The sequence below is a fragment of the Hippopotamus amphibius genome, chromosome 16 (assembly GCF_030028045.1).
Source record: "Hippopotamus amphibius kiboko isolate mHipAmp2 chromosome 16, mHipAmp2.hap2, whole genome shotgun sequence".
NCBI lineage: Eukaryota > Metazoa > Chordata > Mammalia > Artiodactyla > Hippopotamidae > Hippopotamus > Hippopotamus amphibius.
In genome coordinates this window covers 60726033-60739628 of record NC_080201.1, presented here as the reverse complement: position 1 = coordinate 60739628, position 13596 = coordinate 60726033, and the positions used below count along the sequence as shown (strand labels likewise).

At 39.9% G+C, this 13596-nt stretch overlaps 2 protein-coding genes across 2 annotated transcripts; both read right to left on the bottom strand.

The window, feature by feature from the left end:
• On the bottom strand, positions 1 to 1020 carry LOC130838441 (vomeronasal type-1 receptor 4-like). The gene has a single exon (XM_057711524.1). It carries the CDS (start codon positions 940 to 942, stop codon positions 1 to 3), a length of 942 nt encoding a protein of 313 aa, XP_057567507.1. The 5' UTR covers positions 943 to 1020.
• An 11198-nt stretch (positions 1021 to 12218) lies between these two features.
• LOC130838440 (vomeronasal type-1 receptor 4-like) lies at positions 12219 to 13238 on the bottom strand. Its single transcript, XM_057711523.1, has one exon. The coding sequence runs from the start codon at positions 13158 to 13160 to the stop codon at positions 12219 to 12221; it is 942 nt and encodes a 313-aa protein (XP_057567506.1). The 5' UTR covers positions 13161 to 13238.
• Between the last annotated feature and the right edge of the window lie 358 nt (positions 13239 to 13596).

Sequence of the window (13596 nt, the reverse complement as noted above, 5' to 3'; positions counted from 1 at the left end):
TTACATCTTTCTCCTAAGGGTATGGGAGTTTGTATTCCTTTTCCAAGCAAAGCAGAGCCTGGCTATTCTGGAGTCATGACTCATAATCAGAAAGGGGCTGATAGTTGGGAAACATGAAGTGATTACTGAAGACATGTTTGAAATGAACAAACTAGGATTGTTCACAAGACCCAAAATAATATAGCAGGTGGAGGAAAGGGTGTTGAAGTAGATAAAGGTGCTCACCACAAGAAGGACAGTTTTGGCAGCTCTGGACTCAGGGGAGGAGATGGAGGAGACGTTGATCCTGTGAATGTTTTGGACCCTCTGCTTGTGTCTGTACAGGGTGAAAACTGTGCATCCACTGGCCAAGATCATGACCACAAAACATAAGACATCAGGGAATGATATCAACGCTGCATATAATGAGTCTCTGGTTTGGTCATGACGAACAGCAGAACAGTGTCCAAAAGCTTTTCTGTTTGTGATGTTTTTGTTGTTCAAATTCCCGGTCATGTACAGAGGATACACGACATTTAGCAGCATGTTCACCATCCAGCACAGGATGACTGAAGGGAAAACCAACTGCAGAGCTTTCACTTTGAGCTCTGCACACCTGGAGGTCCGGGGACTGATGGTGATGGCCTGGAAGACACTCAAGAGGCAGGTGGTGCCAATGGACACTCCCCTGCCCACTCCACGAACATTCTGGAAAAACCTGCATACAAATCCACTGTCCATGTGGTAGCACCCCAAATTTGTCATTGTAGTGTGAAATCTGCTAGAGAACAGCACCAAGATGTTGGCTACAATCAGGTTCTTGACAATCAAATCTATGGTCTTCAGCCTATACCCAGTGCAATACAGGAAGAGATAATGGTAAAGAAGAGAGAAATTCCCCAGGATTCCAAGAAGAGTCTGTGATAAGAAGACTGTTCTGATTGCTAAATTTCCGGCAGCCATGCTATCAGGGCTTAATGACGGATGGTTGTCTTCTGAGCTAGAGGATCCTGAATGGGAAGATGAGGCGTGGACCACAGATATCAGGTCAACAGAAATACAACATTCTCCCCTTACCAATACTTCCTACTTTGAAATAATTATTTAAAGTTTTCCTGTCATGTCAAGGCTTCCAAGGGTTGCACGCATAACCAGTAAAGAACACTTGGAATGTTTGAATCCCTGCTATGAAAGCCTCACATGTGTTAACACCTTTATTCCTCACAAATTCATGCAGCAGACACTATTATTTTCCTTATAAAGATGAGGACGACATCAACACAGAGACATGAATGTTTGGTCTAAATTCACTCAGCGGTTGGGGGCAGATGGCTAGTGGGGATTTGAACCCGGCTGGGCTTGGTAATGACAACAGTGCACTTAATCCAGAATATACTCAAATGCTAGTCACCTGGGTTCTTCCAATAGACCAGATCAAAATTTAGTTTTGCTTCTGTACCTTCTAATTTTAATTTAGATTGCTGGTGTTTTATTTTAAAATGTAGGTACTGGCAAATTTCCACTTATTTATGAAGACTTATTCTATACACAAATACAAATTTCAAATAAAGCTTTAGAGATCTTAATTAGATGTAGATGCACTTAGGACTCCCCTGGTGTCCTAGTGTTTAAACTCCAAGCTTCCACCGCAGGGGGGCAGGTTCGATCCCTGAAGAACTAAAATCTCACATGCTTTGAAGTGCAGCCAAAATTTTTAAAAAAATATAAATGTGGGGCTTCCTAGGTGGTGCAGTGGTTAAGAATCCGCCTGACAATGCAGAGGTCACGGGTTCGATCCCAGCTCCAGGAAGATCCCACGTGCCACGGAGCAACTAAGCCCGTGTGCCAAAAAAATAAAAATTAAAAAATATATATATAAATGTACTGCCTGCAATATAAAACTGCTGGTACCTACCCTTATCAAGTTGGATTTAATGAATACAAGAATGTCTTGATATTAGGATGGAAACCGAGAGACTCATTTACTTTCATTCAAGGACAAAAGTACAATGGCACAAGTCACAGGAACTATGGGACAGGAAACACTGAGGCTTGATTAATAGTGCACGTAGAAATGAAATTATTACTACTTTCAGATCATAAAGACCTGAGTCAAATGAACGTATTAGCAGTGACCAAGATTTGTAAGATATGAAAATACAAGACACACGTAGAATAGAATGTTAAGGCGAACAACTTGTGTACTGTATAAAAGACATACATTTTCTGGATGCGAATTATACTATTTAAAAGCAGCAGAAATGTCATAAGATACATTTGAGCCTAAAAATGGTATCTGAAATGTATGAAGTTCTATTTTTCTTACATGCTGGTTCCCTATCTTTAAGCGCGAAGACTCTCTCCATAATCAACAGAGCCACAAATATTAAATCGTCTCAGCACTTCATACACTGAGAGTTAGAGGAAATATTTTCTTCCAGCAATGGCTGCCAGACAGTGTTACTGCACAGGGTCAGATGATTCCTGTAGATTCATCCTACTCTCTGTTACAAGTATGGAGTATTTATTATGTGCTCAGCACTGAAACCTGAAATTCATGTCTATGATTCCTGCAAAGTAGACTGAACATAATATTTTTTTTTTATTTTTTTGGGGGGTACACCAGGTTCATGAACATAATATTAACTGGGGAACTACAGTCCTTAAGCACATGAAAAAATCTGATTTCATTATCACTGTATTAAACCACAACCATCACTCAGCCAGGATTACATACACTCCATCAGGAGACATCAGGGTTGGTGAAGGTCTAGGACCCCGTCTCAATTTACTATCTCAGCTCAGGCCTCAGGACTTACCCCACCCTCCTGCATGGTGCTGGACCAGGTTCATACATGAGAAATTCCTTCGCCCAATATGTTCACTTACCAGATTTCTGATACAAATCCTTCCTTTATAGATTCTACTTCACCAAAGAATACAGAGAAAACAATTGAGTTTTTGCTGCTGCCTGAATGGTGGGCTCAATGTCAAGGTCAAAGCAATGAGAACATGTGCAAGAGGGGTAGCCCTACCCTGAGATATGAGTTTGTGATCCTGTGACCTCACCTCCCGAAAAAACTGCAATTATCAAGTCACCTGGCAGGAACAGGCTTGGCAGCTGTGATTATTTTTGAAAAAACAGTTACTAATTACCAAGGACAATTATAAGTTTCTGGATAATATGTCTTAAGAGACTATTTGAGTGTTTGTGAGAGATGCTTACTTTTCCATGATCCCTTGGGGCAGACAGGGCTCATGTGCAGGGAGCAGGAAGAACTCAGGATTGACACATGAGGGACTGGCTGCAAGTGTGTGTCTCAATGGAGGGTCTGCCTCACTGAGAAATGCTACCCAGGACAGTTCTTTCCTAATATCATACACGGAGCTGCACCATCAATTAAGCAAAGAGCAAAGAAATGGAATTTGCCCAAATATCTGAGAAGGTTTTCGAAACACATACAAGTAACAAGAAGAACATGATGTCAACAATCTACATTAGATATCACTGCACTCATTTGTACAACTCAGTATCAGCGAATATCTAAATTGTTAGGAAAATAAACTTTACTGATATTGACCTTCAGTAGTTTTGGAAGCAGAAGTAGATACTATGGATAGAAGAAAGAGAGAAGGTTAAAAGAGACCCTTGCAAATCAAAGCCGCAGGATCAGATGGTTTAACAAGGAGATTATACTATTCCTGTGTCAGATAAGCCTATGCTATGCATTTAATCCAACACTATCAAGAGGTCAACACAGCCCTGTACACTTACTTTTGTTCAAATTTTTCATTAAGTAATCAAGATTGTGTTTTTAATTTAGAAATACATTTCCAATGGGTCAAGAAAAAAACATTTATATGAATTGAACTTAATTCTTCAGGTTTTCCTACACACAAATCAACTCTTTGATTGAGATTCACTATACGTTACTCCCAATTGTCAAGTTAGTTGTTAGAGCCTTAATGCAGGACAAACCATCCTATGTACACACATACACACGCACACGCACACACACACACTCATTTACCTGCACATACAAACATACATGCAGGGACTGTCACCCACTCAAACACATATTCCCACACATTCACATCCGTAAGCACATACACAATCACTCACGAACTCCTACAATTACAGCTGCACACTCACAACCATTAATGCACACACTGAACATGTGAAAACTCCCTCTCATATATACAAACACTCATAAATATACACACTCACATCAACTGTGAATTACACTGTTTCATAAAAGCAGTCACCATGCATGGACATCAATGACCTAATCTTACACGGAAGAACAGTTTTATCTTCAAACTTTTAGATGCCTAAAAACACTAGCCTTGCCACACTTTACAGTCCTTTCAATGCTGCAACAATCACACGCACCATGTTTACTATAATGCCCAGCACCTAAAATGTGCTGTGAACATCTCCAGCTCACTCCCCTGGGTAAGGACATGTAGAATGTTAAGCCTGGTTTCTTGTGGACTGCGCCCCAGGCACCTTTTCCCTTTGCTGATTCTACACCGCACCCTGTCACTGTAATAAAGTGTAACCTTGAGTCTAACTGTTTCTGAAGGACTCTTGGGAGTGCTTCTATGAATCACTGACCTCGAGGATGGCCTTGGAAACCTGGCTTTGGAAGACAAAAACAGGGAATTCCCTGGTGGTCCACTGGTTAGGACTCTGTGCTTTCACTGCGAGGGCACGGGTTCGATCCCTGGTTGGGGAACAAAGACCCCGTATGCTGTATGATGCAACAACAAAAAAATACTACGAATAGTAATTAAACATTTTTAGAAATGTCATCCTTTGGTAACAAGCTCTGTTACCGAGTGTAGGAGCCCAGGCTAAGGAAAGCCAACAATGAATGTATTCTACCCCGTAGGGGCTTAAAAAATACACGCACGCACATGCGCACACAGACACAAAGAGCTACATTTAGGACGCACAGGGCACTTGAGATATGGTTTTCTGTGGGGCGCCTGTCAATATAAACAACGTAAGACTTCGAAAATCGGTGTGTCAGCACCATTCTGTCTGTGAACGCGGTCAGTAACAATATCATGTGACTCTGAGAAATAAGTACTGTTCCTATCAGTCAGTGGGAGGGACCAGCCTGTCAGGCACCCTCCCACAACCTAGGAGGTCTACCTAGGAGGCCCTGCTGAAGTTCCCTGAACATGGACTAGAGCTGGTGCATGAAGAAGGATGGGCAAGTACAGACTCAGCAAGGGCCCCCAAGGGGAGAAACAGGGACTTGGACACCATCACCTAGACAGAACTGCTGGCCCTGCCTGTCTCAGCCCCAGAAAGGGACAAGAAACAGTTTCAAGTGGTATTTCCAATGACCACGACCTACAGAGGACCTGGTGTGGGTTCAGAGCATCCTGTCCCCACAGCATTGCTGGTTTTAAGCAAGGTTCTCCATGGTGCAGGAGAGGGTAGGAGGAGGGAAAAGTCTGAGGTCCAGGGAAAGTCAGCTTGCTGAAGTCTAAGGTACTGCACACACACAAAACAGAACATAAAAGGATAAACCGAAATATACTTTCGTCATGGAAGCTGTGATACAGTAAGAAATATACATTTGGATTTTGTGTCTGGTTTCTGACATAGACCTGCTAAAACTCCTGGAAGTTACTGAGTGATACAGGTGAAAGGAGCACCTTTTGTTACTTATCACAAGCCCCTTTCAACCATACCTGAGTTTTTGTTAATGAGATGACTCTTGGTGCGCCCCTAGAGAGCTTCAGGATGGGAACCGGTTGCCAGAGAAACCAACCATGTGACTAGAGGGTTCAAATTTTCAGGCTTACCCTCTGCGCTCCAGAGAGGGAGGAGGGGCTGGAGATTGAGTTTAATCCCCAATGGCCAATGACTTAATCAATGATCCCACGTGATGAAACCACCATAAAAACCCCTCAATAAAAACACTTCATTGAAACAATGGTAGGAAAATAACAACTACAAAACAGACTGTAATATTTACAAAGATGACTAGAAAACGGAGAAGGCGAACGAGAAAGTACATCACAGTGACACTAAGATGGTACAAAGAACCTCAACAAGCACTGGAGGAGTTAATCTATTTCTTCCATAAAATACACTGAACATATTTTACTTGCTGTGTCAAGCACTTCGCTGCCGGTGGAGAGAACCCTACAGACAAGGCACACATGTTTCCTACCCTTGTGTAGCTTATATTTCTGTGGACAAAGAGAATGAATAGCAAGGGAAAAAAAAAACCCAGCACCTAGAAGAGATCATAGGAAGAACTTTCTCTGACATCAATGGCAGCAATTTTTTTTGGGGGGATGTATCTCCTAAGGCAAAAGTAATAAAAGCAACGATAAACATACAGGACAGCTAATTAAACTTAAAAACTATCGCACAGCAAAGGAAATCACTGACAAAATAAAAGACAACCTATGCAATGAAAGAAAATATTTGCAAATGATATGACTGATGAGGGATTACTATCCAAAAGATATGAGCAGCTCATATAACTCAATGTCAAAAAAACAAACAGCTGAAACAAAAAATCAGCAGAAGACCTGAGTAGATGTTTTTCCAAAGACCTACCTATGGATAACAAGCACATGAAAAGACACTCAGCCTCACTAATCATCAATAATGCAGATCAAAACAATGAGATATCACCTCATACCTGTCAGAATGGCTATCATCAAAAAACTGGCAAACAGAAATGCTGGCCAGTTTGTACAGAAAAGGGAACCCTTCTACACTGTTGGTGGGAATGTAAATTGGTGTAGCCACTATGGAAAACAGTATGTAAGTTCTTTAAAAGCACTCAAAATGGAACTACTATATGATTCAGCAATTCCACATCTGAATATACATCTAAAAAAAAAAGCAAAATAAAAACCAAAAACCAAAAACAAAACAACAACAAAAACCAACACTAATTCAAAAATTAACATGCAGAGGGACTTGCCTGATGGCACAGTGGTTAAGCCTCCAAGCTCCCAATGCATGGGGCCCAGGTTTGATCCCTGGTCAGGAAGCTAGATCTCATGTGCGTGCCGTAGCTAAGAGCCTGCATGCCACAACTAAGGAGCTGGCGAGCGGCAACTAGGGAGCCCATGAGCCACAACTAAGGAACCCACTGGCTGGAACAACAACAAAATGTAACATGCACCCCAATGCTCACAGCAGCATTTTCGATAATAACCAAGATATAGACACAAACTGAGTTACCAACAGATGAATGGATAAAGAAAAGGTGGCATATGTACAATAGACTACCATTCAGCCATTAAACAGAAAGAAATTTTCCCACTGAAAGAACATGCATGGGGCTTCCTAGGTGGTGCAGTGGTTGAGAATCTGCCTGCCAACGCAGGGAACATGGGTTTGATCCCTGCTCCAGGAAGATCCCACATGCCGTGGAACAGCTAAACCCGTGCGCCACAGCTATTGAGCCTGCTCTCTAGAGCCCGTGAGCCACAACTATTGAGCCGACATGCTGCAACTACTGAAGCCCACGTACCTAGAGCCCATGCTCTGCAACAAAAGAAGCCATGGCAATGAAGAGCCTGTGCACCACAATGAAGAGCAGCCCCCACTCACCACAACTAAAAAGAAAGCCTGCGCACAGCAAAAAAGACCCAACACAGCCAATAAAATAAATAAATAAATAAATTTATATAAAAAAAAAAGAAAGAACATGGATGGACCTGGAGGTTATGTGTAGTGAAATCAATCAAACAGAGAAAAATAAATACTATATGATAGCACTTCAATGTGCAACCTAAAACAATAGAACATTTAGGTTGATTCCATGTTCTGGCTATTGTAAATAGTGCTGCAATAAACATTATGGTACATTTTTCTTTTGGAATTATGGTTTTCTCTGGGTACATGCCCAGTAGTGGGATTACTGGATCATATGGTAGTTCTATTTGTAGTTTTTTAAGGAACCTCCAAACTGTTTTCCATAGTGGCTGTACCAACTTACATTCCCACCAACAGTGCAGGAGAGTTCCCTTTTCTCCACACCCTCTCCAACATTTGTGGTTTCCAGATTTTGTGATGATGGCCATTCTGATCGGTGTGAGGTGATACCTCATTGTGGCTTTGACTTGCATTTCTCTGATGATTAGTGATGTTGAGCATCTTTTCATGTGTGTGTTGGCCATCTGTATGTCTTCTTTGGAGAAATGTCTATTTAGGTCTTCCACTCATTTGTGGATTGGGTTATTTGCCTTTTTGGTATTAAGCTGCATGAGCTGCTTGTATATTGTGGAGGTTAAGCCTTTGTCCATTGTTTCGTTGGCAACTATTTTTTCCCATTCTGAGGGTTGCCTTCTAGTCTTGTTTATGTTTTCTTTCACTGTGCAAAAGCTTTGAAGTTTCATGAGGTCCCATTTGTTTATTCTTGATTTTATTTCCATGATTCTAGGAGGTGGGTCAAAAAGGATCTTGCTTTGATGGATGTCATAGAGTGTTCTGCCTATGTTTTCCTCTAGGAGTTTTACAGTGTCTGGCCTTACATGTAGGTCTTTAATCCATTTGGAGTTTATTTTTGTGTATGGTGTTAGGAAGCGTTCTAAGTTCATTCTTTTACATGTTGCTGTCCAATTTTCCCAGCACCACTTATTGAAGAGGCTGTCTTTTTTCCATTGTATATTCGTGCCTCCTTTGTCAAAGATAAGGTGCCCATATGTGTTTGGGCTTACCTCTGAGTTCTCTATTCTATTCCATTGATCGTCCTTTCTATTTTTGTGCCAGTACCATACTGTCTTGATCACTATGGCCTTGTAGTATAGTTTGAAGTCAGGAAGTCTGATTCCACCAACTCCATTTTTCCTTCTCAAGATTGCTTTGGCTATTCGGGGTCTTTTGTGTTTCCATACAAATCATAAGATTTCTTGCTCTAGTTCTGTGAAAAATGCCATTGGTAATTTGATAGGGATTGCGTTGAATCTATAAATTGCTTTGGGTAGTAGAGTCATTTTCACTATGTTGATTCTTCCAATCCAAGAACATGGTATATCCCTCCATCTGTTTGTGTTGTCCTTGATTTCTTTCATCAGTGTCTTAAAGTTTTCTGCATACAGATCTTTTGCCTCCTTAGGCAGGTTTATTCCTAGGTATTTTATTCTTTTTGTTGAAATGGTAAATGGGAGACTTTCCTTAATTTCTCTTTCTGCTCTTCCGTTGTTAGTGTATAGGAATGCAAGAGATTTCTGTGCATTAATTTTGTATCCTGCTACTTTACTAAACTCATCAATTAGTGTTAGCAGTTTTCTGGTAGAATCTTTAGGGCTTTCTATGTATAATATCATGTCATCTGCAAAGAGCGACAATTTTATTTCTTCTTTTCCAATTTGGATTCCTTTTATTTCTTTTTTTTCTCTGATTGCTGTGGCTAAAACTTCCAAACATACAGAGTGAAGTAAGTCAGAAAGAGAAGGACAAATATTGTATGCTAACATATATATGGAATCTAAAAATGGTACTGATGAACTCAGTGACAAGACAAGAATAAGGATGCAGAGAATGGACTGGAGATCTCGAGGTTTGGGGGGGCGGTGGGTGAAGGGGAAGCTGAGACAAAGTGAGAGAGTAGCATAGACATATATATACTACCAACTGTAAAATAGATAGCCAGTGGGAAGTTGCTGTATAACAAAGGGACTTCAGCTTGATGATGGATGATGCCTTGGAGGACTGGGACGGGAAGGGTGGGGGGGAGTCGAGGGAGGGCGGGGATACGGGGATATGTGTATAAATACAGATGATTGACCTTGGTGTACCTCAAAAACTGGTACAAGAGTGTAAAGCAATTATATTCCAATAAAAAAAGTAAAAAAAAAAAAGAATTTTATCACCTAGTCTGAAAACAACAACAACAAAAAATTAAAAAAATAAAACAATAGAACAAACTAGAGAATCTAAGAAGAAACAGATTCACAGATATAGAGAACAATTTAATGGATATAGTGGGGACAGGTAAGGGGGCAGGGACAAGATAGGAGTAGGGGATTAAAACATGCAAACTATGTATAAAATAAATAAGCTACAGGGATATGCTGTACAACACAGGAAACATAGCCAATATGCTATAATAACTATACATGGAGTAGAACCTTTAAAAATTGTGAATCACTATGTTGTATTCATCAAACATAAAATAGTATAAATTAACTATACTTCAATTTTTTGATTAAAATAAATAAAAAATTTATGAGTTAAAAGTAAATAAAAATTACACAAATAAATAAATAAGTTCCTCTTTGAAGCCTTCTGGAAAAAAATGAGGTACAGTGAATAGATTATGATCTCAATGTCCTTATTAGATATTAGATAAAATGACACTGTGATTAACTTTTTTTACTTTTTTATTTGATTTTTTAAAAATTTTTATTGGACTATAGTTGATTTACAATGTTGTGTTAGGTTCAGGTGTACAGTAAAGTGAATCTGCTATACATATACATATATCCTAGCATTTAAATGTACACTAAATTTCAAGGTAAAAGCTAACACATTCTAAGTATACAACTTTCAAAGAAAAGATCAATTATAAGGTAGAATTATATTTGAAAATTATCTGAAACAAAGTTAACAGATAACATAAGAGAACTCTATTGATACACAAATGTATCAATTATTATATTAAATGTAAGTAGACTACTTTCTTATTCAAAATTTTGTTACTATATTCATATTTTTTCAAGAGATATGGCCAAATAATAGGATTAAAGTTTGAAAATGAAAAACACGCTTTATGGAATGTGAGCAGACATATATACAGATTTGTAGGTATGTGTGAGTTTGCATTTTCTTCTTCTTGCTTTGTGATCTAGTTTGTGGTAAATATTGAAGTGTCTCATGAGCTAAAAATATTGATTTCTCTTTGAGATACAAGGTTCAAGCTATATATCAATTGGGGCAAAATAATTACTTTGCTTTTCAAGCTGTTGAATTCTCAATACTTTTATTGGCTTCAGAATGTCAATACAGAGAAAAGCATGTAAAAATCTCTCCTGAAACTGAGGCAATACCCACATTGCTCCTTGAAAATTGAGGAGCCACAAACTCCACACACACAGAATGGATCCATGGCTTTCCCTCTTGAACAGCTCTTCCTGTGGGGCTCCGGATTTAATGGAAATCTCCAACACAATCCAATTTCATACCTTTGGAGACATGAACATGCACCTGGAAACCTCTTCCTTCCCAATATGCCCAAATCGTTCACAAAAGAGAGAACATTCTGTCTTCTACAGATCCCAGCTCCTTGCAATTCACATCCATTTCAATTGTCACAATCACCTGATGTTGTTTCAAAATATGGTAAAATGTAATTTGATGCTCTCCTTTGCCTGACTCCAGTTCAATCTGGCCATTTCTGCCTGAAAATGTTTAAACATGCTCATCTACCTATATAGCATTGCATTTCAAATACGTAAGGACATAATGGACAAAACTTATGATTGGTGCCCAAAAGCGTCACTCAAGGACTGAATTTCCCTTCCAGGACTACTGTCTTCAGCTTCAGTAATGACCTGCCACATTCTCTTCCATTTTCATAGGTCTTTTCTTAATATTCCATGCCAACTGCATTTTTCAGAAATATACAGTGATATTTACATTACACACTCCTATACTTTGCCATAATAACCAGATTGTTTCAGGACCTCGTTTATTATTGCATAAATTCTCAACTCCTCCAATGAAAGTACTGTAAAACTTCCATTACATAAGTATTTACAATGATAATTATATATTTAATTACAATTACTACTATAACATTGTTTACTTTGAAGAAAATGATCACCATATCCTGTTTCCCACCCTCTGGTAAGACACTCACAATTTCACCTTGGACTGAGGGATGTGAGTGAATTACCAAATGGATATAATGCAAATACATAGATTTTATATTTTTCTCATAGGATTAGGAGATTTTATATTCCTTATCCCAGCAAAGCAGAGCCTGGACATTCTGGAGTCACAGCTCACGAGCAGAAAAGTGCTGACAATTAGGAACCATGAACTAATTATTCCAGATTTTTTCACAAAGAAAAAAATCAATACTGTTACAAAGAGCCAAAATACTATCACTGATGAAGGAAAGGGCGTTGAAACAGATAAGATACTCACTGGCAGAAGGATGGTTTTGGTGGCTCTGGACTCAGGGGAGGAGATGCAGGACATGCTGAGCCTATGAATGTTTTGGATCCACAGTGAAAATGCATAGGGTTTACATCTTTCTCCGAAGGGTAGGGGAGTTTGTACTCCTTTTCCCAGCAAAGCAGAGCCTGGCTATTCTGGAGTCACGACTCATAATCAGAAAGGGGCTGATAGTTGGGAAACATGAAGTGATTATTGCAGAGATGTTCAAAATTAACAAATCAGGATCATTAAAAGGTCCCAAAATAATGTAACAGATGGAGGAAAGGGTGTTAAAATAGACAAAAGTGCTCACCACAAGGAGGACAGTTTTGGCGGCTCTGGACTCAGGGGAGGAGATGGAGGAGACGTTGATCCTGTGAATGTTTTGGACCCTCTGCTTGTGTCTGTACAGGGTGAAAACTGTGCAGCCACTGGCCAAGATCATGACCACAAAACATAAGACATCAGGGAATGATATCAACGCTGCATATAATGAGTCTCCGGTTTGGTCATGACAAACAGCAGAACAGTGTCCAAAAGCTTTTCTGTTTGTGATGTTTTTGTTGTTCAAATTCCCGGTCATGTACAGAGGATACACGACATTTAGCAGCATGTTCACCATCCAGCACAGGATGACTGAAGGGAAAACCAACTGCAGAGCTTTCACTTTGAGCTCTGCACACCTGGAGGTCCGGGGACTGATGGTGATGGCCTGGAAGACACTCAAGAGGCAGATGGTGCCAATGGACACTCCCCTGCCCACTCCACGAACATATGGGAAAAATCTGCATATAAATTCACTGTTCATTTGGTGCCACCCAAAACTTGTCACTGTATTGTGAAATCCACTAGAGAACAGCACCAAGATGTTGGCTACAATCAGGTTCTTGACAATCAAATCTATGGTCTTCAGCCTATACCCAGTGCAATACAGGAAGAGATAATGGTAAAGTAGAGAGAAATTCCCCAGGATTCCAAAAACAGTCTGTGATAAGAAGACTGTTCTGATTGCCAAATCCCTGGCAGCCATGCTATCAGGGCTTAATGACGGATGGTTGTCTTCTGAGCTAGAGGATCCTGAATGGGAAGATGAGGCGTGGACCACAGATACCAGCTCAACAGAAATACAATATTCTCCCCTTACCAATACTTCCTACTTTGAAATAATTATTTAAAGTTTTCCTGTCATGTCAAGGCTTCCAAGGGTTGCACGCATAGCCAGTAAAGAACACTTGAAATGTTTGAATCCCTGCTATGAAAGTCACACATGCGTTAATGTCTTTATTCCTCACATATTCATCAGGCAGACACTATTAACTTTCTTAGAAAGATGAGGCAAACTGACACAGAGAGGTGAAGTGTTTGGTCTAAATTCATTCAGCGGTTGGGGGCAGATGGCTAGTGGGGATTTGAACCTGGCTGGGCTGGTAACAATGACAGCACATTTAATCCAGTATATACTCAAA

Excerpts from the sequence above, each read along its gene's own strand:
- LOC130838441 (XM_057711524.1), bottom strand. The coding sequence starts at position 942 with ATGGCTGCCGGAAATTTAGCAATCAGAACAGTCTTCTTATCACAGACT.
- LOC130838440 (XM_057711523.1), bottom strand. The coding sequence starts at position 13,160 with ATGGCTGCCAGGGATTTGGCAATCAGAACAGTCTTCTTATCACAGACT.